Source organism: Zingiber officinale, chromosome 1B (genome assembly GCF_018446385.1).
Source record: "Zingiber officinale cultivar Zhangliang chromosome 1B, Zo_v1.1, whole genome shotgun sequence".
Lineage (NCBI taxonomy): Eukaryota > Viridiplantae > Streptophyta > Magnoliopsida > Zingiberales > Zingiberaceae > Zingiber > Zingiber officinale.
This window is the reverse complement of record NC_055986.1, coordinates 77,230,870-77,257,372: the sequence shown is the minus strand read 5'-3', so window position 1 is coordinate 77,257,372 and position 26,503 is coordinate 77,230,870. Positions and strand designations below refer to the sequence as shown.

The 26,503-nt window shown below is 36.6% G+C and overlaps 2 protein-coding genes across 2 annotated transcripts; both read left to right on the top strand.

Annotated features, from left to right (window-relative positions):
- Nucleotides 1-18,541: 18,541 nt before the first annotated feature.
- LOC122039020 lies at nucleotides 18,542-22,058 on the top strand. Its single transcript, XM_042599039.1, has 4 exons — nucleotides 18,542-20,778; nucleotides 20,864-21,172; nucleotides 21,248-21,347; nucleotides 21,426-22,058. The coding sequence occupies exons 1-4, from the start codon at nucleotides 18,542-18,544 to the stop codon at nucleotides 22,056-22,058; spliced, it is 3,279 nt and encodes a 1,092-aa protein (XP_042454973.1).
- Nucleotides 22,059-24,689: 2,631 nt separating this feature from the next.
- LOC122039011 lies at nucleotides 24,690-26,296 on the top strand. The gene is made up of 6 exons (XM_042599026.1): nucleotides 24,690-24,887; nucleotides 24,968-25,060; nucleotides 25,132-25,233; nucleotides 25,329-25,703; nucleotides 25,937-26,173; nucleotides 26,267-26,296. Exons 1-6 carry the CDS (start codon nucleotides 24,690-24,692, stop codon nucleotides 26,294-26,296), a joined length of 1,035 nt encoding a protein of 344 aa, XP_042454960.1.
- Nucleotides 26,297-26,503: the final 207 nt, after the last annotated feature.

Here is a 26,503-nt window from a genome sequence, read left to right as displayed (position 1 = left end):
CATAATAAAGGAAGATGAATGGACAAGTAACACCCACTCTCTCTTTAACATCTGCAGTCACTGCACACATCCAATATCTTCCACTCGTCTAAGCCAATCGATAAAGGTCATCTAGTCATAAAGACTGTATAAGAACATTCAATTCATATTTCAGGGAAAATGGTTCGTACAATAGCAAGCACACTGATCAATTACTGTTAAGAAAGTTGTTACACTTAACTTAGCTGCTCTATATTAAAGACATCAATATCTTATCTTTATCCAAGATTAAATCATTTATACAATATGAACATCTCTAATCCCTCATAATGACTAATCTATTGAGAGCAAGTTCAATGTTTCCATTCAATACAATTATTCATAATCACACTTTATGTACTAAAAAAAAAATATAATTAGTCGACCAGTAAATAAATGTTAAAGATGTAAATCTATTTTAATCTTTCTTTTTAGTTTGAATCTATTTATTTTAATCAGTTTTTTTTCTAGTTATGTTTTATAGACTAAATCATCCATAGTTAATAGGATACATGCTAAAGTAGCATATATTGATTAGAACTTCAAGTAGACAGCTAAATAATCACTTAGGCTAAAATTGAGATTAACTTATAATCTCAAGGGTCCCATATAATAGAGAAGCAGGGATCCATTTTCCTACTACCCTTATTGTTATCATAACACATATGGTATGAATTACATGCTATAATATTTTTCTTTACCAATAAAGAGTACATGTTTTTCTTAAAATTTAACATTGTACATATTTTGATCTAGACATACCTAATGTCTAATCCTGAATTCAACTTATGAATTTCAATATGATCTTTAGCAGATTCAGTAAATGGTGAGTTCATTTAGTCCGATCATTATTAATACATAAATAATTTCATCTTGATACAATTATCAAAGCGACCACAACTTATGTGTATCTCTATTCACAACTACATAAGTTGTCTCATAAGTAATGATCTTATCTATATTTATACTTAATAAATAGAGATAATTATCCATATGAGTGGATCGATCTCAACCTGACAACATACTCACCAAGACTTTTATCGAAAATGTAACAACATATACACTGAATATATCATGACATTTTTATATATTTGATTGTCTTTACAATGTGTTACATTTTATGAAGTCCCAAAAACTTCATATGTCCTTAAAATGACTATTTAGTCAATGACTCAATAAAAGGATTTGTAAGCATAACACGTGTAGGAATATACTCAAGAACTATTTTTTTCTTGTCAATAATATCCCTTATAAAATTATATTTAATAGCTATGTGCTTGCCCTTGCTGTAATATTTGAGATCCTTAGAAAAAGCTATAGTATCTTAACTATCACAGTTGTAAAATACCGAAAAATAGGCGAATATTAATAAGGGAATTTTCCGGAATTTTTGGAAATTTTTCGGAGCTCGTATGGACGAGTTAACGGGGATGAAAACGGGATCCGGGGAAAAGCCTGTTTAGGCGACCCATTTAAGCGAGGAAATGTTTATTTTATATTTCCTTTTTCTTTTTCCTTTATTTTCCCTTTTCCTCTCCGTTTCTTTTCCTCTCCCCGCGCGTGTCGTGCCCTAAGCCCTTCGACGCCGTCTCCTCCTCCTAACCGGCGCCGACGGCTTTCCCTAACCGCCGGCCACTCGGCGGTTCCCTCCTCTTCTCTCCCCGTCGCGACTGTGCCCTAGATCCGCCGCCGGCCGAGTTTTCTTTCCGCACGAAGCCAGCCGATTTTCGATCTCTTCTTCTGTGCTCAGCCGCGACACCCATCTCTTCGGCGACATCCGAGCACAGCCGACCGCTGATACTCCAGGAGCTCTGCCCTAGCGCCGGCCTTTCTCTTCTTCCGAGCACCGGCAGCCGATCAAGTTTCTTTGCCTAGTCGACATCATCACTGCCATCGCGAGTGCCCTAGCCGGCTCCGACGCCACTGCTGGCCACTGCCTTGTTTCGTGCTTGAGCAACCGGCGATCACAGGGATCTTCCTCACCAGTCCCGTGCCATGGGTTTGATTTTTTCAGCCGGCCTTGCCTCATTTTTCTCGGAGACAAATCGATTAAGGTAAGGTTAGGTTGTTAATTAGGTTGGTGTTTAGATCTATGATTCCCATGGCTTGATATTTGTTCTTGTTCTGATCAAGGATATTATTGCTTGATACCATATTGATCTGTTCCGTGGGAAGAATTCCAGCAAGGTGTTGTTCTGTGGTTTGTTTTGGGTCCGACAGTTTTCTAACAGCGGCTACTTTTCTTCGGCAACAACATTTCTGCTGGGAATCTAGGTAAGGTGTAGGATAACAGATTCTTGTAGTAGATTCTGTGTTGGTTGGACTATTATGATGGTAGATGTGAGTTAAGTTTATATGTTGAATTAGGTATGTTGATTTATGATTTAGGGTTTTGCCCTAGATAGTTTTAAGGATTCTATTTAGAAATTCACTGGAATTTTAGCTAAATAAATAAATCTCTGTTGGTATTACAGGATTTTTGACACGAGACGATTATCTCGGAGTCGGATTGGACCTTTCTATTATTGGAGGCGGGTACTTTGACTTATGTCTTTTGATATGCATAATAAAGTGTTTAACATATAGCAAGAATTGTGTTTTCCATTTGATTCGGTTGGTCACTACATGATCTGTTACATGTTGTTTGTTTATTTATTATGCACTGCATGTTATTATTTATCTGACCATACATGCTTTCGGTAGTGACCCAACCATGTGATACATCATGTTCAGGACCTAGGGTTTATATGACACCCTATCTGTTTGTGTATCTTCCGTCCGATACATTGACTTGGGGGACACCTTTTATTTATGTATGGATCTTGCTATGCTATTCATGAGATTGCCATGCTTAGTATCATGCATCATGTTTGCATGCTGTGCGATTGTCGACTCCACTATGGTTGAGCCCATCGCCAGTTACATGTACTGCACACACCACCACCACCCATGGATTAGTGGTATATCAGGCAGGTGTGTGGCGGTTCTGCTGTTTGGCTCCGTTGGTCAGGTGACTCAGCGTGGTAACCGGCAGTCAGTTCCGCTCTGTTTGGCTCCGTTGGCATTTAGTGTAGCAGCGTGGTAGCCGGCAGATGGTGGACTCTGTTTGGCTCTGTTGGTCAGGAGACTCAGCGTGGTAGCCGGCAGAGATTTTTCCTCCCCGTCATTGTGTACCGGGAGATGAGAGCATTGAGCTACCCCATTTATGATTTGGGGCCAGAGGACAGAAGTACTCCGACAGCATTCCGTCCACTCAGTCACTGTCAAGAGCAGTGATGTCCGAGTGCACGGTCACCATATGCATTTATTGCATTTTATTGTTGTGATTGCTGCAGTTATATGCTGCATTTGTATGGATGCATTTGATTGACATGCATACAGGATTATGATTTCTTCGGTCTGACGACCTGTTACCTTTGTACCTTGATTCCGGTTAGTACAGTTATCTCCTGATTTCATTTCAGTTACATTTATTCCTTCTCGTATTCAGGAGACTGTACGCATGATTAGTGTTGTCTGTATATCAGTTGTACCTGCTGAGTGTTGGACTCACCCCGTCTCCATTGTTGATATTTTCAGGTTGAGGCTGTCCGGAGCAGTTCCAGTCGCTGGCCCCCCATCTGCACGTAGAGCCAATTCTCTACTAGTTCGTTATTTGTTTTATTTTGGCCTTTTGCTATATCAGACTTTGTTTTAGTATTGTCTTTGGATTTTTCCTATGGATATTGTATGGAGTGATACCTTTTGATGGATTTTTGATATGATATTGGATTTCATTCTACTACGTGCCTGCCTGGACGGTAGAAGAGGTGAGTTCGTTGGATTTGAGCTTTACGAGTGTAGTGGAGTAGGGTGGATTTCGAGTCAGAGTCCTATTGTTATTGATTACTATTATTAACTGCGTGGTTGTGACAGCCAGAGGCTGAATATCTTTATAAACTGCGTGATGTTTGTTTTTATTTTTGTTATCATTCCAGTCGCCTGTGGCTGATGTATATGTGATATGTAGAAAGTTTCATATTGTTCGCCGTACAAGGGAGATGCTGCCGAAATTTCTTCGGACAGAGACTCCTCTGGGGCGTGACAATTTAGTGGTATCAGAGCACAGTTATACGATCTTTTGTTTTCGTATTTTGGATGTTTGAGATAACCTGATACCAATTTATTTACTTGGTATCAGAGCGCCAAGTTTGGCTATACTTGTTGGATTTTTGTATTATGGATTTTCGAGATTTATCTGATACTAATTTATTGGTATCAGAGCGGGTTATGATACCTGCTTTTGGTGTTCTGGAGATTTATCAGATACCTGTTGTTGGTATTCTGGATATTTGGGTTAGCCAGGTTTGCGAGTCAAACTGGGCATTTTCGGATTTTCGATATGGTTATGTTTCGGATTTCCGTTTCGGATTTATTTGGATTTTTGGTGATATTCTCATTCGGAATTTTGAGGTCAAAAGTTGGGGACTGGACAGCGACGGAACATCTCCAGACAGCAAATAGGTATGATGTTTATTTTATGATAGTTATGACATGTATTAGCACTTTATCTTTAGTACCTGTCTGGTTGCTGTAGCCCATATTACATGTGATGGGTTAGCCACTGATCTTGCTCGACCCTAATAGAGATCAAGGATTATAGTCTCTGGTGATTTTATATATTTTACCACCAGTAGTTTTAGCTTTTGTTACTACTAGTTGGTTAGGAGATGGAAGCACTTACCAGCCTCTACTATTGTTAGCTGGCTAATGGATGATACCTACATATTCCTGTTGACTTAGCCAGTAGAGTTTTTATACTTGTATCTTTTGGATAATAGGGTATCCGATACGATGAAAATTTGGCATTGGAGAGTTATCATGTTTGATCATTGTTGAGAATGATTTGAGGTTGAGGGATATTGGAAGATCAGATATTGTGATGTGTTGATTTCTAATGATTTATGAGAGTAAATGTTATGTGGTTGTTTGATGATCTATTAGTGGATAACTATTTTGATGATATATTATTTGGGTTGTTGTTGATGGTGACATAGTGAGTGTCATGTATGATATTCACAGGTTTGATGTTTATAGTTGGTGATCAGATTATTAATCGGGTGCTAGAGAGTTTACGGTTGAGTGTGCCCATGAGATTTTAATATATCTGGTTAGTTGTGGTTAATTAACAGGATGATAAAATTGATATTTGCTTCCTCTGATATTGTACTATGTGGATAAATAATGATTTGATGTTTTGAATGCTAACTTGCTCTCATGTGGAGTAGAGACTGATTCATCTGATATTATGTGGGTTGATATTTTTGAGGATAAAAATGAGAGTGTCTTGATGATCTTGAATTCTGACTTTTTCTTTTGGGTCGTACACATTTATACATATGATATTATGTGGTTGGATATACCTTAGTTGCTTGTGGAGGATTAAGGTATTCTTGATTAGTTAGTAGATGAATGATTTAGTTTTGTTGGTTGATCAGTAGAGGATTGCCATACTCTATTTTTAGAGGTTCGAACCTTTAGGTTATTTGTGCTTAGTTATGTATCTAGAGCACCTTTGAGTACATGTTTTGTACTGACGTGGGAAGGACTGATTTAGTCAGAAATCATTTTCAGCTTGGATAGTTTATAAATGATCGATGTATCCTATTCCATGAAGACTTTGACCGTGGACTGTATATACCTGGTGGAATAACTTAGAGGGTGCGTTGGGATATGTGACCCAGCTGGTGTAAGGGAGTGTAGAGCTAATTGCTTAACACTTATGAGATACAATCCTTACTAGTGTAAACTGGGAGAGTACATTTGGATTTATGATGATAAAATTTTCCCATTGGATATAGTCTTGGTAGTGTATGACATTGACTGGCAATGTTATACCACGGTGTGTATATTTTTCTTGTCCGATACCAGTTCCTTTGAACCTAGAGCAGGGTTGTTACTGGATGATTAGGCTGCTTTATTTTGGGTTGCCTTTGATTGATGTATTCATGCTTGATACATATGCATGAATTTTTTTTAGATATACCGGTAACCCATGAGTGTTGGTAGCATAAGGTTGGTCTCTTTGATTGAGCTGGTATGCTGATTTTGCATGTATATCATGATTATTTTGGGTTGTAGGAGTCCTGTGGTAGACTGTCCATTTGCAAGTAGTATATGTACCCATGTTCTGATATGGTTTGAAGGTTCCTTGTGGATCATAGATATGTAGTTGGGTGTATGTATCTGGAGGTATTATTGAAGATATCTTGTTGATTAAATCCGAGATGTAGTATAAGTACATCGGTGGTGTTTTGATGGAGGCATTTTGTCGATTTAATCTGAGTTGTGATATGTACATATGTGTTTGGTGTGGTATCTGAGGTATCTTTTTGATTATGTATGATATGTGAGTGCACCTGGGTTTAGTATGCTTTATTGGAAGTATATGTTGGTTATACTCTTGGCATAGGTGAAGATATGTCATGTGAGTGTTGTTTGAGGTGTATTGTTGATTTTACCTACATTGATTTTACACACGTGTTCGGTATGTATTGTTGGAGGTATCATACTGATTATACCTGAGTTGTGAGTATGTTTGGTGTATAATAATTGGAGGATTTTGTTGATCATACATATGTTGTGTGAGCATGTGTGCTAGGTGTATACATTGGTAGCAGTATGATGATTCTACTTATACTGAATGCAGAATGTGGAGTGACTGCATTATGTCATTTGTTGAATTAACCCATCAACTAATTTTCCTATCAGTGGATGACCCACTAGGATGCAGATAGAGTTGATGATGGATTTGATTAGTTACTAGGTTGTTATATCCTAGGCTAACCACAGCGAATTGTGGTAGAGAGATCTTGTACAGTCTCTAGCTGGATAGTTAGGTGCCTTAGGGTACTTAGGTATTGTTTTGTGGTGGAGCGTTGCTCCCACATATCACGGATTGCTGGTAGCGAAGCATTGCTCCTATATTTATTGCAGATACATATTTCAGATTATTTGTGGTGGAGTGTTGCTCCCACATATTGAGGATTTCTTGTGGTAGAGCGTTGCTCCCACATATGTGGTGTTTCCTGTGATGGAGCGTTGCTCTCACCCTGGAGGATTTATTCTTTGGTGATTTATGTTATTGATGATCAGATTTTTCGATTTATTATTGGAGATCTTATGGATAGGAATGTCTGTGATACGGACATTATGTGTATTGGTTTTTGCCATATAGGCTTACAGTGCCTTAGATGTTTTCAGGGACTCGATGATCCTGGTATGTCGAGGATGTTTGGATAGGTGTCCATTATCTTTGTGGACGATGTTGTGATTTATTACGGATCCGAGGTGAGTCACGTACACTACCTTTGCATAGATCTAGAGATGATTCGACAAGAGCATTTATATGTGATTATCAGTAGTGCTGGTTTGGATTGTCTTTTGTTATGATGTTTGGGACACACGGTCACCAGTAGGAGTGTACCGTGGTTCCACAGGAGATAGAGGTTGTTACCGTTGGGAGCAGCCGAAATCAGTGTAGGAGATCCGCAGTCTTTTGTGACTCGCAGGATATTACAGACCTTTCATCGAGGGTTGCTTTCGCATAGCTATGCTACTTTCACGCGTGACCATGAAAGGCGTGAAGTTTACTTGGACTGAGGATTGCAAGACCAGCTTCTAGGAGCTGAAGCGGAGACTAGTGTCGGCTTTGATTTTTGGTTTTTACCTTCGGAAGAGGACGAATTTGTCCTCTACACCGACGCGTCTCTACAGGGTATGGGTGTTGTTCTGGTGCAGCACAGTTGAGTATTCTTATATGCTTCTCGATAGTTGAGGGAGCCTGAGAAGAAAATACTCAGTTCATGATCTGGAGTTGGCCGCTATTATTTTTGCCCTGAAGATTTGGCAGCATTACCTGTATGATATTACATTGAGATTCTCACTGATCATCGAATCTCAAATGTCTGTTTTACTTGGAAGGAACTTAATCTTCGACGGAGGAGATGGATGGAGTTCCTGAAGGATTATAGGTGTACCATTAGCTATCACCCGGGAAAAGCTAATGTGGTTGCCGATGCACTTAGCCAGAAGTCCAGAGGGATTTTAACTTACACCGAGTTATAGTCACAAACTTGATTCAGAGTTTCTCCGAGTTAGACCTTGAGGAGTAGGGACAGACAGAACATGGTATTCTTGTTACCATAGTTGTTTAGTCGTCGATCAGGACGAGAATCCGAGAGGCCCAGTTGTTGGGACCTCATGGAGCTCAGCGAGGCAGAGTGGTCCTTACTATCGGACGGAGGATGTCAGAGGCATAAGACTGTTGGAAGTGTTATACTGACCGGAGTCGGAGACTCTTAGAGTTCTCCATTTACGACCATGTTTTGCGAGTTTCACTCACGAAAGGGGTGAAGAGATTGGCCTCAAAGGTAAGCTAGCTCCGCGATATATTGAACTTTTCCAGATCTCGGAAAGGATTAGAGCGGTAGCTTACCGGTTGGCACTATCACCGTCTTTGGCAGGCGTTCACGATGTATTCCACGTATCTATGCTGAGGAGATACGTACCTGACCCGACACATGTGCTGACAGATATCTCAGTTCCCGTTTAGCCTGACGTCACTTATGAGGTGATTCCGGTATGGATTATAGATCGGAAGAGCGTCAATTGCGGAACAGGACTATCCGGCTGGTTAAAGTCAGATGACAGCATCATTCGGATGAGGAGGCTACTTGGGAGCTCGAGAATACGGTCCGAGCTCGATACCCTCATCTTTTCACTTGAGGTATGTGATTTATTTACCGTTCAGCATTTATACTATATATTTGTTGTTAGTACTTGCTGATGGTAGATAACGAAATTTGGGACCACATTTTTATTAGTGGGGGAGAATGTAAAATATCGAAAAATAGGCGAATATTAATAAGGGAATTTTCCGGAATTTTTGGAAATTTTTCGGAGCTCGTATGGACGAGTTAACGGGGATGAAAACGGGATCCGGGGAAAAGCCTGTTTAGGCGACCCATTTAAGCGAGGAAATGTTTATTTTATATTTCCTTTTTCTTTTTCCTTTATTTTCCCCTTTCCTCTCCGTTTCTTTTCCTCTCCCCGCGCGTGTCGTGCCCTAAGCCCTTCGACGCCGTCTCCTCCTCCTAACCGGCGCCGACGGCTTGCCCTAACCGCCGGCCACTCGGCGGTTCCCTCCTCTTCTCTCCCCGTCGCGACTGTGCCCTAGATCCGCCGCCGGCCGAGTTTTCTTTCCGCACGAAGCCAGCCGATTTTCGATCTCTTCTTCTGTGCTCAGCCGCGACACCCATCTCTTCGGCGACATCCGAGCACAGCCGACCGCTGATACTCCAGGAGCTCCGCCCTAGCGCCGGCCTTTCTCTTCTTCCGAGCACCGGCAGCCGATCAAGTTTCTTTGCCTAGTCGACATCATCACTGCCATCGCGAGTGCCCTAACCGGCCCCGACGCCACTGCTGGCCACTGCCTTGTTTCGTGCTTGAGCAGCCGGCGATCACAGGGATCTTCCTCACCAGTCCCGTGCCCTGGGTTTGATTTTTTTCAGCCGGCCTTGCCTCATTTTTCTCGGAGACAAATCGATTAAGGTAAGGTTAGGTTGTTAATTAGGTTGGTGTTTAGATCTATGATTCCCATGGCTTGATATTTGTTCTTGTTCTGATCAAGGATATTATTGCTTGATACCATATTGATCTGTTCCGTGGGAAGAATTCCAGCAAGGTGTTGTTCTGTGGTTTGTTTTGGGTCCGGCAGTTTTCTAACAGCGGCTACTTTTCTTCGGCAACAACATTTCTGCTGGGAATCTAGGTAAGGTGTAGGATAACAGATTCTTGTAGTAGATTCTGTGTTGGTTGGACTATTATGATGGTAGATGTGAGTTAAGTTTATATGTTGAATTAGGTATGTTGATTTATGATTTAGGGTTTTGCCCTAGATAGTTTTAAGGATTCTATTTAGAAATTCACTGGAATTTTAGCTAAATAAATAAATATCTGTTGGTATTACAGGATTTTTGACACGAGACGATTATCTCGGAGTCGGATTGGACCTTTCTATTATTGGAGGCGGGTACTTTGACTTATGTCTTTTGATATGCATAATAAAGTGTTTAACATATAGCAAGAATTGTGTTTTCCATTTGATTCGGTTGGTCACTACATGATCTGTTACATGTTGTTTGTTTATTTATTATGCACTGCATGTTATTATTTATCTGACCATACATGCTTTCGGTAGTGACCCAACCATGTGATACATCATGTTCAGGACCTAGGGTTTATATGACACCCTATCTGTTTGTGTACCTTCCATCCGATACATTGACTTGGGGTACACCTTTTATTTATGTATGGATCTTGCTATGCTATTCATGAGATTGCCATGCTTAGTATCATGCATCATGTTTGCATGCTGTGCGATTGTCGACTCCACTATGGTTGAATCCATCGCCAGTTACATGTACTGCACACACCACCACCACCCATGGATTAGTGGTATATCAGGCAGGTGTGTGGCGGTTCTGCTGTTTGGCTCCGTTGGTCAGGTGACTCAGCGTGGTAGCCGACAGTCAGTTCCGCTCTGTTTGGCTCCGTTGGCATTTAGTGTAGCAGCGTGGTAGCCGGCAGATGGTGGACTCTGTTTGGCTCCGTTGGTCAGGAGACTCAGCGTGGTAGATTTTCCTCCCCGTCATTGTGTACCGGGAGATGAGAGCATTGAGCTCCCCCATTTATGATTTGGGGCCAGAGGACAGGAGTACTCCGACAGCATTCCGTCCACTCAGTCACTGTCAGGAGCAGTGATGTCCGAGTGCACGGTCACCATATGCATTTATTGCATTTTATTGTTGTGATTGCTGCACTTATATGCTGCATTTGTATGGATGCATTTGATTGACATGCATACATGATTATGATTTCTTCGGTCTGACGACCTGTTACCTTTGTACCTTGATTCCGGTTAGTACAGTTATCTCCTGATTTCGTTTCAGTTGCATTTATTCCTTCTCGTATTCAGGAGACTGTACGCATGATTAGTGTTGTCTGTTATTTGTTTTATTATGCATATCAGTTGTACCTGCTGAGTGTTGGACTCACCCCGCCTCCATTGTTGATATTTTCAGGTTGAGGCTGTCCGGAGCAGTTCCAGTCGCTGGCCCCCCATCTGCACGTAGAGCCAGTTCTCTACTAGTTCGTTATTTGTTTTATTTTGGCCTTTTGCTATATCAGACTTTGTTTTAGTATTGTCTTTGGATTTTTCCTATGGATATTGTATGGAGTGATACCTTTTGATGGATTTTTGATATGATATTGGATTTCATTCTACTACGTGCCTGCCTGGACGGCAGAAGAGGTGAGTTCGTTGGATTTGAGCTTTACGAGTGTAGTGGAGTAGGGTGGATTTCGAGTCAGAGTCCTATTGTTATTGATTACTATTATTAACTGCGTGGTTGTGACAGCCAGAGGCTGAATATCTTTATAAACTGCGTGATGTTTGTTTTTATTTTTGTTATCATTCCAGTCGCCTGTGGCTGATGTATATGTGATATGTAGAAAGTTTCATATTGTCCTTCGTACAGGGGAGATGCTGCCGAAATTTCTTCGGACAGAGACTCCTCTGGGGCGTGAGAACAGTACACTGTAATATGACTCCCATTATCCTCAATAATTTTCAGATGTTTCAAAAATCTTTTTAATAGCTTCTTGCATAACCACTGCACAAGCCACATATTCAGCTTCCATTGTTGATAGTGCTGCACAAGCTTGTTTCTTGTTGTTCCATGAGATAACACCACAATTCAGTAAGAAGGTGTAGCCAGATGTGGATTTTCTATCATTAAGGTCCCTTGTCTAATCTACATCTGTATAGCCCTTTAGGCTCATATTTGATCCTTGGAAATAGAGATAATAATCTACTGTCCCTTTGAGATATCTAAATATCCTTTTCACCACTTTCTAATGTCTTGATTCTGTATCTGACTAAAAACGGATAACTAAGCCAATAATGTATCTTATATCAGGATGAGTACATAACATAGTGTATATTAAACTACTAATGACACTGAATATAGTTTTTTCTTCATTTCGGTTATTTCTTCAGGAGTCTTGGGATACATACTTTTGCTCAAAATAGTACCTCTTACTATAGGTGTTTATTCAATGTTACAATCTGACATATTGAAGTGTTATAGCATCTTAGTGATATATGCCTCTTGAGACAAATCTAAAAGCCTTTTTGATTAATCTCTTATAATCTTTACTTCTAAGATGTACTCAACTTCTCTTATATCTAATATGTTAAATTGTGATTAAAGCAATGATTTGACTTCTATCACAAATATTATGTCACTTCCAACTATTAGCATATCATCAACATATAATGATAAGATGATAAATTTCTCTTTTTTTCTTAGGTAAATACAATGATCCTCATTGATAATTTCAAAACTATAAGACAAAATAACTTCATTAAATCTTATGTTTCATTGTCTTAACGCTTACTTTAGCCCATATATAGACTTTTTAAGTCTACATTCTCTATTCTCTTGGCCTTCAACAATATAACCTTCTGGATGTGCCATATAGATTTTCTCATCAAAATTACTATTAAGGAAATCTGTCTTTACATCCATCTAATGTAATTTCATGTCAAAATGTGCTACTATAGCTAGGATGACACATATTGAGACAAACTTCATAATAGGGGAGAATGTCTCCTTAAAATTAATACCCTCCATTTAGGTATATCCTTTTGTAACTAGTCGAGCTTTGTATCGATTAATCAATTAATCTTCTTTCCTCTTAATTTGAAGAATCCACTTATTCTCAATAGCCCTTCGGCTCAGAGGAAGATCGTCTAAATCCCAAACTTTATTCTTTCTCATAGACTCCATTTCCTCATCTATTGCAACTTTCCATTTTCTCTAACCGAGCATCTCAATGCTTCCTCAACCATTCGAGGTTCCTCATCATCAATTAGAAAAAGTATTAATACCTTATTTTCAATGTCAACATTCTCTAAGGAATAATCTGATGACTACTTCTTCGTATGTTAGACTGTTGAAAAACTAACTCATTCATTCACAAATCACTCCCACTAGGTTGACTAGATTCAGACATCTCTTGTGATACTTGATTTGTTGATAAAAGAAAATTATCCTTCTCCTCTATCATAAATAAAGGAATTATCTTATCAACTTTACCTCTTATTGGGAACTCAATTTTGAGAAAAGTAGCATATCTAGATTCTATTTCAGAGATAGTTTCATCTTGTTGTTCACCTATGAAAACATAATCCTTAGAAGTATCAGAAAACTTTACAAAGATACACTTCTCTGGGTCATAATTTTTTATATTTGTAAGTATTATCATGAGCATAAGTAGTTGACCCCCAAGATATCAGATTACTCAAATCTAATTTTTTACTTATCTAATGTTTATAGGGAGTAGATGGAACAAATTTAGAGGCACTCGGTTAAGTATATATGTTGTAGCTAATAATACATCTCCCTAATAGAAAATTAATAAATTAGCTTGAGCCATCATAGACCTAACCATATATAAAAGAGTTTGATTTCTTCTTTTGGCAACCTCATTTTATTGTGGAGTTCCATGAATGGTTAGCTATCTAATAATCCCTTTCTCATTACATATTATCTTGAATTGATTAGACAAATATTCACCTCCACAGTCAATATATAAGGATTTAACTTTATGTTCCAATTGATTCTCAATTTCGTTCAAATAAAGATTAAAATAATCTAATGCTTCATATTTATGAGATATCAAATACACATAATCAAAATATGTGAAGTCTTCAATAAGTGTAATGAAATAAGAACTTTCTATAAGTACCACAGGTTGGTTTTAATGGATTAATCAAGTTAAGTTAGGTCATGTATTTTTTGATGTCATATGTCTAAGTATGCAAGAACTTAGGAACACAAGAAGTCGAGCAGAAGACACGGTGAGCGAGAAGGGTGGCACAAGTCAACAGGCTCGGTGCATCTAAGGGACGGAAAGTTACGAAAGAGTACACCGGTGGATGAGATGGATGAGAAGGACAAGCGTAGAGTGTTCAAGGGACGAGAAACCGGGGAGGAGGCCTACTCGAGGAGAAGATCAGAGTTAGGTTCAGGTGATCTCAATTCCGGACGGCCAAAACTTCACCTAAAGAAGCACGAGGAAGAGTTAAGCATTTGGAGGTTAGATGGGCTGAAGACAACTCCAAGATGGATGGAGGCACCTTAAAAATGGTTGGAGGTGCCCTCATGCCTCTTGATGGAAGCGCCCTCGTACTCTCTTGGAGGCGCCCTAGAACAGTAGCCCTGGAGCTTCCACAGAGGTGCCTCCAATGAACAATAAACATTAGAGTACCAGTGAGAAAATAATATCGTTATCCTCTTGGAGGCACCTGGATCCCTTTGGAGGCACCACCAACCGACGTGAACCAATAGTAACTTTTTCCTAGGAGGCTATAAAAAGCTCTCTAGAGGTAGGAAATAAAAAACAATAATTGTATTAACTTCTCAAGTAATTCCTGAGCTTTCAAAGTGTGTAAAAGGCTACTTCATATTTAACAAAGGAGTCTATTTTAGTGAGCTTTTCAACTGTTTTGGATTAATAACCACTTAGGTTGTAACCAAGTACATTCTGAGCCTTCTTATTTTTTTTGATTATTTCTTTTATGTTAGTTATTTATTTTATTAATATTGTGTCCTTGCTAAGCTAAAAAAAAATTAAGAGATTGGTTCTAACTTCTTTTTAGGGCCATTTACCCCCCTCTGGTCGGCCTACTTAGACCTATAAGTGGTATCATAACTAGACCACTCTAGAAGGACTAACTGCTGACTAAAGCAAAAAGATGATGATCAGATTTGAAGGATCAAAATGAAGCGGTTAAAAAACTTTTTCTTTTATCGAAAGAAACAAAACAAAGTGAAGCGGTAGAAAAAGAAATAGTAATAAAGATGTCTCAGATTGTTATTTAGTTCGGGGTCTATATCAACTTCTACTTGAAGACCTGTGATCCTTGATCGTACCGATAGAAAATTCACTATAACTCTTCTTTCTAAAACCTACAGAAAGAAACAATTCATACAAATAAAAAGTAAAATATAATAACAACCTACCAGCTTATTTGAAATTAAGTACAATGCAAACTAAATGAAAGTATACCAAAAAGAATAGCGATGAAGATCGTCGGTACTTAATCGGAGTAGTAGCTTGCTTAAAGATGCGTAGTAAAGCAGCATGAATGAGAGCTTTAGCACATAGTCAATTGGAATTTGATTTAAGAGTTGCCTTGGCTCGGACCTCGAGCACCCCTTATATATGGCTTGATCGATTAATTGAAAAGTAGTTCAGTTGATTGATTCTTTCAGTCGACTAATCTTCCTATCGGTTGACTGAACCCCATGCTATATCCTTCTTTGTCGAGATATGATCTTCATACATTTATGAGCATTAATTGTTCGGTCGACTGATAACCTTGTTTAGTCGACCAAACAGAGAAATTTCCCTATTCAAGGAGATTCACCATTAATGCATTAATCGTTCGATCGACCGATCCTTGGATTCGATCGACTGATCGGCTTGCCTTCCAACTTTACATTGGCACGATCTAATCTCTATTCTGTATCAACCTGGTTTGGTTGACCAATCCACAGGTTTGGTCGACTGATAAGACCAATTCTTGCAAAATAACGTTAAACATATATTTCCTGTAAATAAACGTTAGGATAGTAATATATGATACATGAGTAATAATTGACAATAAAACTGTCTTGATCTCAACTTGAAAACCTTTTTAGTTTCTTCAATTGGATCAACGACCTAAAACTGTTTCTTTCTAGAACACGACCTCACCGTTGTTCCTCTCCTGTTGCTTACCTCAACTATCTGCCAAACATTGGTCCTCCATACCTATTTATACTTTACCGCTTAACATCGGATAAGCTCACACTACAAGAAAAAATGGCTTTCCTGACACTTTCTTCATGACATTTATTTAAAAATGTAGTTGTTTTATATATATAATGACATTGATTACAAATGAAAAATTAATAAAATTAAAATCTAATTAGGTATATTATTATGACACTTAATAAATGTAATGTAATGTTTTACTGCGCGCCAATTTTTTTCCTCACTCCCTCCAACAAAGCACTCAGCCGCGCCGCGAGTTTCCTATATCCCGATCCCTAATTTTTCTTCCCTCTTTCAATATTTCCATCGACGATCGTCCCTGCCCGATCCTCGCCGAACCCTCGACATCCTTTGCGCCGCCTGCCCCGTATTCTGTCGCCTGCCTCGACATCCTTTGCGGCGCCTGCCCCGTATTCTGTCGCCTGCCTCGACATCCTTTGCGCCGCCTGCCTCGTCGTCCGCTTGCCCCTTTGTCATCCACCCCGTCATCTGCAACACCGAGCCCTTATTATTTCCTCTTCTAGCGTCTTGTGATCAGAAGCCCTAGGTTGCAAGTGTCTGTGCGCCGTCTGCCCTCTTGCTTGTGACGCCAAGGTCCTATTCTTTCCTCTTTTCATGATCTGAAGCCCTAGGTTGCAAGCTAACTATTTATGCACTCTATTTCCTTTGAAGGTTTTCTTGTTTCTTGCTGTGAATTTTTGTGGTAAAGAGGTTGATTTCTTGTTGATTTTTGGTGATTTCTGTGAAACCACATCTTGCTTCAATATGTTTAGTTTGAAGGAAGTTTTAATTAAGGTTGATTTCAGTATCTACCTCTCTTCTCTACTTTCGTTCACTTGATTTCTGTGTTATTTTTTGTTGTATTATTGAGTTGAGAAGGACTAGTGATACTTATAAGAAGACATTAGTTAGTAAAACATTTTTTCTTTTGCAATCTGTTTGTTTTGTTGATTGACACACCATTCATGATTCTTCATTAGATAACATTGTCAGCCATTAAGTTATGAAAAACTTTGACAGCTATAGTGAGGTCCTCTTTCTAAAATCACCATCCTATTAATGAATGAAGTTTCTATCCTGAGAGAATAGTGGATAAATTTTGGTACCACAAGAAAAGAAGCATAGAAAGTTTCTATCCTGATTTTTTAACATATTTGCTATTGTCAGCCATTTCCTAGAAATGCTGTAGCATGTTACTACTCTCAAATCTACATCAAGGTTTTGGTTCTTTGTGGAATGGGCACGTCAATTATGAAACATAGATATACAACATAGTCAATCTATCAAAAAATTAATTTAATTGATTTAAAATCTACCAGTGTTATATTTTTACATAGTACTTAATGGTTTATAGCATTCATGTAGCCGAATCCAAATAGTCGGGTTCACAATTTGCTGATGGAAATATTGGACAGTGTCCTGATGGTTCACAATTTCACATTGTGTAAAAGCAGTAATATAATTCTTGTTTTTCTTGTTTCTATATAAACCTATCACCAACAATTTAAATAGCTTGCACTATTCCAATGGCAAATATCTTTTTGTTCAATATGTCTACCATACATCACTAAATAAATGCATCTGGTTCTTAAAGATCCAAAATAGTCTAATTCTAGCCAACTGCATTGCTCTTCATATGGAGACAATTTTTTTGTCAAGGCATTCAGAAATATATGATAAGTTTGATGACAACATACTTCATTTTTACTAGTGGTTGAACTTTTTTCTATTTAGATATTGCTACACAAACAAACATGTATATTATTCTATCTCAGCTGGTAAATAGTTGTCAGTTTTTTCTCAATTGCTTGAGAAGATAATTTTTCAAATGAATGCCAATTCTAACATTCTGAAATATTTCACTCTTATTCTTTTCTCTAGAGAATGTATATATTATGAACTGAGGTATTACTATTCAATTATTTTGGTAGGATTCTTTCGAACTCCCTCGAGGAGAGCCTTCAAGAGATGCCAACATTGAATTAGGACAGCAGCCTCCAGTTAGTGCTGCAGAACAGGGACTGGAAGTCTTTTTTAAGCAGGTGCCAAGTCTACAACATTAAGTTTATGAAGTATGCAATATCATAGTTGAGCTGTTAAAGAGCTTGATGCTTGTTTTTTCTGCTAGGTTCAAGTAATCGAGAAACAAGTTGACAAGATTTCAACTCTATCAAAGAATCTTCAGGTACACATTCCAACAAGTTTGACTTTTCCTCATCATTCAAATCCATTATGCTCTAGAAACTTTTCTCTTTAATAACAAGTATAAAAACATTCTGTACTATCATGATTTTTAAAAATTAAATTTAGCTTGTAAGAATGGATAATGGACTCTTTTATGTTTTTAGAATTAAAAATAAACATACATCTATTGAGATATTGAAATCATGTTATCTTATTGACTTATCATGTTTATCACAATGACTGAATCTATTTAATAACATGTTTGCAGTTTATATATAAAATATTTAGTGTTTTTGAGTTGTTTACAGATAGATTATTTAGTTACTATATTGGTTGTTAAGTTTTTTGATTTTTTGACTGAATCTATTTTTTTGTTGAACCAGTTTTAGTACATATTTTTATTGGAATTGTGATGGATAAAGGTTGGATGTTTTTACCAAGACAAACTGAGGAATACAGAAAAGGACTTGAGAATTTTCTAGATTTTGCATTTTCTAATGCAAACATAAATGGAACAATTGCATGTCCTTGTGCAAGATGTAAGATTGGCATATGTGTTTCAAGAGAGGAGGCTTATGATCATTTGACGGTTGATGGATTTATTAAAGGTTATACTCACTGGGTTGCTCATGGAGAGATAGCATGTAGTGCACCTTCAATATCTAGTTCGGTTCTGTCTCGTGATGATGTAGATAACATGGAGGGACTAGTTCATGATGCTTTTGGGGTCCAACAACACGATGGTAGTACAATCAATACAGCAGGATTTGAAAAGGATAAAGATATTCCGTTTGGGGAGGCCGAGAAATTCTATAAATTAATTGATGATTCACAAAAGGAGTTATATCCCGGATGTAAGAAATTCTCAAAACTTGCATTCATCATTCGCTTGCTTCACTTAAAATGTCTTGGAAAAATGACCAATAAAGTCTTTAATATGCTTTTGGATTTGTTGAGAGAAGCATTTCCAAATGCCATGAAAGATTTACCAAAGTCATATTATGAAGCAGAGAAATTGATGAAGCAATTAGGACTTGGTTATGAAAAAATCGATGCTTGCCCTAATGATTGTACTTTGTACTGGGGGTTGGACAAGGAAAGAGTTCTCTGTAAAACATGCAATGAGCCTAGATGGGAAACATCTGAAGATGATCCTACTGGTGACAAGAGGAAAGTTGCATGTAAGGTTTTATGGTATTTTCCAATAAAGCCTAGGTTACAACGTTTGTTCATGTCCTACAAAACGGGCGTCCATATGAGATGGCATTCTGAATCTCGCACAAAAGACAGTTACATGCGACACCCAGCTGATTCCCCAGCTTGGAAAACGTTTGACCATAACCACCCAGAATTTGCGAAGGATCCTAGAAACATAAGGCTAGGATTAGCTTCAGATGGATTTAATCCATTTAAAAATATGAGTGCGGTGCATAGTACGTGGCCAGTCATTTTAGTGCCTTATAATCTTCCACCATGGATGTGTATGAAACAACCATACTTTATGTTATCATTGCTAATACCTGGTCCATCTGCTCCTGGAAATAACATCGACATCTACTTGCAGCCCCTTATTGCAGATTTGAAGGATTTGTGGGAAGTAGGAGTGCAAACATATGATGCATCAACAAAACAGAATTTTAAATTGCATGTTGCATTACTATGGACGATAAGTGATTTTCCTGGATATGCAACCCTATCTGGATGGAGCACCAAGGGTAAATTTGCATGCCCGGTGTGTCACAAATTTACACATTCACGGTGGTTAAAAAATGGTAAAAAATATTGCTATATGGGTCACCGCAAATTTTTAAACAGTGATCATGAGTTTTGCAAAGATTCTCAACATTTTGATGGCACAGAAGAGTATGGAAGACCACCACCAATACTTTCAGGAGACACAGTGATTAATGAGTTAAAAAAATTTAAATTGAAATTTGGAAAAATAGTTGATGATAATCCAGAACTACCATTCAATTGGAAAAAGCTGAGTATTTTCTTCGATTTACCATATTGGAAAGATAATGTGATACGTCACAATCTTGATCTTATGCATATTGAAAAGAATGTGTGCGAATCAATTTGTGGGACATTGCTAGATATGGAAGGGAAAACGAAAGATAATATTAAATCACGTCTTGATTTGCAAGAAATTGGGATAAGATCAGAACTTCATCCTATTGAGAAGGGACCGAGTAGAGTTTACCTACCTCCAGCTTGTTATTCAATGGGGAAAAAAGAGAAGGGTACATTTTGCAAGGTTTTGAAAAAAGTTAAAGTTCCAGATGGTTATGCATCTAACATTTCACGATGCGTTCAACTGAAACCAGCAAAATTAATTGGTCTAAAAAGTCATGACAACCATATTTTGATGCAACAGTTGTTGCCGGTAGCACTACGTAAAACTTTGTCTAAATCAGTTCGGAATCCTTTGATCAGATTGTGTAGGTATTTCAGAGAGCTATGTTGTAAAGTAATTTCTCCTACTGATGTGGTTCGTCTGAGGAAAGACATTGCGGTGATTCTTTGTCAACTCGAGAAAATTTTTCCTCCGTCATTTTTTGACATAATGATTCATTTGACTGTACATTTGGCTACTGAAGTACAACTTGCTGGACCAGTTTATTATCGTTGGATGTATCCAATTGAAAGGTAATAAACAATTCTCTTATTGATATTGTTTTATTTAAATTATTATTTTCACTCAATAATATAAATTTTATATTTTTGATATAAGGTACTTAGGGACATTGAAGTCATATGTTCGAAATAGAAGTCGACCAGAAGGATCCATTGTTGAGGGGTATTTGGCTGAGGAATGTTTGACATTCTGTTCTTTATATTTAGCTGATTATGTAGAGACAAGATTCAATCAATCAACGAGAAATGATGATACAACTATCGGTTCAACATTTGCATTGGACGTGTTTACAGCCTCTGCTTATGCACTTGGAAAGGCCATTACAACTAAGTTTGATGATGAGACATTAAAGAAGGCACATCAATATGTGTTATTCAACTGTCATCACGTACAATCTTATATAGAGTATGTTAATATATATTTCATCGAGTTTAAATATATAATCATCAATGTTTATCAAATCGTTATTCTTAATTTCAGTGAACACCGTCGGATTTTGAATCTTAGTCATTCTGGTCTTCCACCTCACCAGATTGAACGTATGCATAGTGAGTCTTTTGCATCTTGGTTTGCAAAACATGTAAGTTTGTGGTGTAATTGTCATTAAAGTTATATATTATGATTTTTATACATATTTTATCTTTTTTTTTTGTGATAGATCGAAAATACAAATCCTTCCCAGGATGATCCAATATCAAATGATCTGAAATCACTTGCCAGAGGTCCGAATTTCATAGGGATACGATATGAAAAATTCCTTTCCAACGGATTTAGGTTTCATACAAAAGAAGTGGAACGCAAGAGGAAAACTCAGAATTGTGGTGTTATTGTTCGGGCTACTACTTCAAGTTATTCAAGTATTAGACATCAGAATCCAATATCAAGTGAACTTGATTATTATGGAATTTTGCAAAATGTGATTGAGTTAGATTACGAGGGAGGTCGAAGAGTTGTTTTATTTGAATGTGATTGGGTCTCCAAAGGCAAACGACTAAAACTAGACGAGGATGGTTTTATGTTGGCCAATTTTACAAATGTGAAGCGTCATAACGAGCCTTATATTTTAGCATCCCAAGCCATGCAAGTTTTTTATGTGGAAGATCTAGTTGATTGTAATTGGCATGTAATTATCACCACCGATGCACGAGGACAGTATAAAATGCAACCTGTGGCAGATGTTGATACATACCTTCAAAGTTGTATTTGTAATCCTGAAGACGACCATGATCATGAAGAAATCGTTTGGGTTCGGGATGATGCTACAGGAGTTGAAATTGATGTTGATATATGATGAGATTCTGTTTATGATGAGATTTTGTCTAGCATATATAATTTTTATGTTTAATTAATATGATATAAAGTGATAGTAAGAGAGTAGATTTGCCATATATATATGTTATTTCACTGTTGACTATGGACCTTTTATTTATCATATCAATGGATATATAACTAACTTTCTTTTTATCTATAAATTGTAACTTTTGCTCTTGATAGGAATGACTTGTGACAGTAAAACTATTGGAAAACCTCATTTTCAACATCAAGATAAGGCAAATACACAATGTCGAATTATGATTCCCAATCACGCAGCTCGAAATTCAAAAAGAGGTTAGGACTTTCTTCCTTATAATTATGGTTATTTCATGCTATTTATCCTACATAACTTGCCTTTGATAGGATTGACTCTTACAAGTAAAAATGTTGGAAAACCTCATTTTAAACTTCAAGATGGGGAAAATACTCAACCACAGGTTTTGATTGACAATCACGCAACTCGAAACTCAAAAGAAAGAGGTAGCATCTTATTTTATACATCAACAATCTATTGTTTTCTTTTGTATGATTGGATTTGATGCCATCTCTTTCTATTGATTCAAAAATCTATAGAAAGATTTTCAAATCTGCAATCTATTGTTTTCAAATCAACAATCTATTGTTTTCAAATCTGCTAGTGTAAGTAATATACCAACCAACAAATGGATGGAGTTTGTAATACCAACATTGGGTTACCAGGAAATGTGGTTAGACTTTATAAAAATCCAGTAGGGACTTCTATAATTTACTTGCTGGTAAATGCTTGATTATGAGAAGCATGGTAATATTTTTCTTATTGGTAAATTTGCTTGGTGGGAAATGTGCTGCTTGTTGTTATTGGTAAATGCTTGATTATGAGAAGCATGGTAATCATGTATGCTAGTTGTTATTTGAGTTTTCTTGATCTTGCATACTTAACATACTAAGTAATCCTGTATGTCATCTATTGTTTTCTTTTGTATAACTCTGATTTGACTTTTTCTTTTATATGTTATATACATTATTCAAGTCTATCATGCAAGGGAAATTGAGAATGTGGTAACTAGCAGAAAAGGTTAGAACGCTCTTATTTATGATTTAAAACTCAAGTTGTTTATATTTTGTTCAAACAATATTTGTGCAGATTGTTAAAACATTCAAGGTGCATCAAATAACCAAATAGATGAAACTTCAAATCGGAAAGACAATGATGTACAAGGTATTAGATATAAAAATATATGAAACTTGTGAATTTTTTATTTCAAAATATTAAGTTTTAATATACTTTGGTATAATGGTTATTTCATGCTTTATTTATCTTATATAACTTGTCTTTGATAGGAATGTCCCTTAAAAGTAAAAATGTTGGAAAATCTTATGTTCAACTTCAAGATGGGACAAATACTCAACCACAGATTTTGATTGGCAATTACACAACTCGAAACTCAAAAAAAAGAGGTAGCATATTATTTTATACATCAGCCATTTATTGTTTTCTTTTGTATAACTCTGATTTGACTTTTTCTTTTATATGTTATATACATTATTCAAGTCTATCATGCAAGGGAAATTGAGAATGTGGTAACTAGCAGAAAAGGTCAGAACGCTCTTGTTTATAATTTAAAACTCAAGTTGTTTATATTTTGTTCAAACAATATTTGTACAGATTGTCAAAACATTCAAGGTGCATCAAATAACCAAATAGATGAAACTTCAATTCAGAAAAATAATGATGTACAAGGTATTAGATATAAAAATATATGAAACTTGTGATTTTTTTTATTTCAAAATATTAAGTTTTAATATAGTTTGGTATAATGGTTATTTCATGCTTTATTTATCTTATATAACTTGTCTTTGATAGGAATGCCCCTTAAAAGTAAAAATGTTGGAAAATTTCATGTTCAACTTCAAGATGGGACAAATACTCAACCACAGATTTTGATTGACAAGTCCACAACTCGAAATTAAAAAAAAAAAAGGTAGCATCTTATTTTATACATCAGCAATCTATTATTTTCAACGTATCACACCTAACTACTCTTGTTTATATTTTGTTTAAACAATATTTGTGCAGACTGTCAAAACATTCAAGGTGCATCAAATAACCAAATAGATGAAGCTTCAAATCAGAAAGACATTGAGTTACAAGCTTCAAATAAGATTGTTGAAAATGATTTTATGGATGAAGAATTTGATCAAGGTAACTTGTGCAAAGTATGTAATAAATTATTTCACTGTATTTATTCAATCATTTATTTCTCCTTTTTTTCTATATGTAGATAGTGAAAGTGAATCTCCTAATGCTAAGAAGAAAACCAGAGGCCCTACATTTATGAAAGACATTTGGGGTCGACCTAGTACGCTGCCACGTATTAAGATCCAATGTGATGGTATGGGACGCCCTATAGGATCAAGAAGAAATAAATTTGCTGATTTTTTAGGTACTTTGGCAAGAAATGGTAAATTTTGTCCAATTGACGTGGAAGATTGGCATAAAATGCCCATGGAAAATAAGAAAAAAAATGTTAGATGTTATAAAGGTAATTGAAATGTTATTGCATAATTTTATTATTAAATAATTTTTTATTATTTGGATAAATTTTCTAAATGTCTGTGTAGGAAAAGTATGACCTTCCTCCTGGAACAGAAAGTTGGACACTACGTTCAATATAAAAAAAAATGGAGAAATTGGAAGTCAGAACTTAAAAAGAAGTATTATGATCCTGAGTTACCAATGCAAGTTCTTCTGGAAGAAAGAGATAACAGAGCTTTGGTAGAGCAATATGTGAAATTAGTTATTCAGTGGAATTCAGAAAAATCAAAGGTATATAATATTTTATCTATTTAGAAAATTTTCATTTTTACTTTTGTATCGTGTATCAATTTTTGAATTTAATATATTAGGAACGAAGTGAAAAAAATAAGATTGCTCGGAAGCAAAAGATAATGAATCAGACAACTGGAAGAAGATCTTTTGCTCAAGTGCAACAAAAATTGGTAATTTATCATATTAATCTTATAATTGACATGCATTAGAATCTACAAACTTTTAACAACTGTAATTTTAGGGAAAAGAAAGGGGACGCCCTCCATCACGAGTCGAATTATTCCATGCTTGCTTTACTCATGCTAATGGAAGCCCCTCAAGCAACATTGTGGCGGAAAAATTGGTAAGTTAATTATAAACTACAATTATATTACTTTCAAAGATATTGGTTTTCATCATGTCTATGTATAAATTATGACTTTTGTTTTTTTGGTAAAGGCTGCAATGAAAGAACTAGAAAATCAACTTCCTGAAGACGAGGATGATCAAGTTGGTCAAAATGACATATTTGCTCAAATCATTGGACCAGATAGACCAGGTCGAGTACGTATGTTTGGTGATGGTGTTAACCCATCTGATTTATGGGGAGAAGTTCCAAGCCGTAGTACATGCAATCGAATAGTGATGGAGCAAAGGACAAAGTTAGAAAAAATGGATGAACAAGTTAGAAAGCAAGGCCAACACATTGCAATGTTAGAATCAAAGATTTGCAATCAATCAAACCAAAACCTTGGTTCAAATTACAACAGTATACAACACACAACATTATCAAGTAGTCCATTACTTTCTGATCCAGTTAGTTTATCTCTAAGGGTAAAGTCTTTATCTAGTTTGCTTTCTTCCAAGCTATATATGTTTTTTGTGTGAGATTATAATTATCATGAGTTAGTCATTTATTGATTTCTTGTATGTGTATTGCTGCTTATTGAGAAGTTGAGAATTCAGTTAGATTGAGTAATAACGTATAATCTTATTTAGCATAAATGTTGTTGTTGATGGTATACCATATTTGTTTTCATCATGACCTTCTCTTTTTGCCTTGTTAGGTTGGATGCTCTGTCTCGATAAAAAGTCTATTTGATTCGATGAAAATTGTGGCAAAAGGAGTTGTTCATAGCATGGATCCAAATACTGAAGTAGGAAGACAGGCATTGGGACCAAATTGGTGTGAAATACAAGTTCTAGTTGTCTTAGAACGGGAAGAGAGTTTGATTAGGCCATATGATCTTTTACAAAGGTTTGAGGATACACTTGGAGGAATGATAGCTTGGCCTTGCCATCTGGTATGATATGTAACTTTTTAATTAATTACTATTTATTGTATATGCCCATCATGTTATGACACTTTTTTATACCAATATCAATAATATTTACAGTTGGTAGTTAATGAAGAAGACTTCTACTAGGTGCATTTGGAGTTTTGTGGCACAATAGTAAGGTAAATGTTAGTGTCTTTTTAAACCAATTATATTTGATGCTGTGGAATTTTCTCGGTTTATCATTTGGTAAAAATTTGCTAGTTTAAATTAAATTTTAATCTCTTTATTTTATGTTATTTTATTTACACAAATATATGAATTTTTATTGTAGGTGACAAGAATATTGGATTTTGT

Bases quoted from the DNA above. Each gene is read 5' to 3' on its own strand.
- LOC122039020 (XM_042599039.1), top strand. From the start codon at position 18,542: ATGGATAAAGGTTGGATGTTTTTACCAAGACAAACTGAGGAATACAGA. The intron at 20,779-20,863 runs GTAATAAACAAT...TTTTGATATAAG, and splicing joins TGGATGTATCCAATTGAAAG to GTACTTAGGGACATTGAAGT. The intron at 21,348-21,425 runs GTAAGTTTGTGG...TTTTTGTGATAG, and splicing joins CATCTTGGTTTGCAAAACAT to ATCGAAAATACAAATCCTTC.
- LOC122039011 (XM_042599026.1), top strand. From the start codon at position 24,690: ATGACCTTCCTCCTGGAACAGAAAGTTGGACACTACGTTCAATATAAA. The intron at 25,704-25,936 runs GTAAAGTCTTTA...TTGCCTTGTTAG, and splicing joins CAGTTAGTTTATCTCTAAGG to GTTGGATGCTCTGTCTCGAT. The intron at 26,174-26,266 runs GTATGATATGTA...TAATATTTACAG, and splicing joins TAGCTTGGCCTTGCCATCTG to TTGGTAGTTAATGAAGAAGA.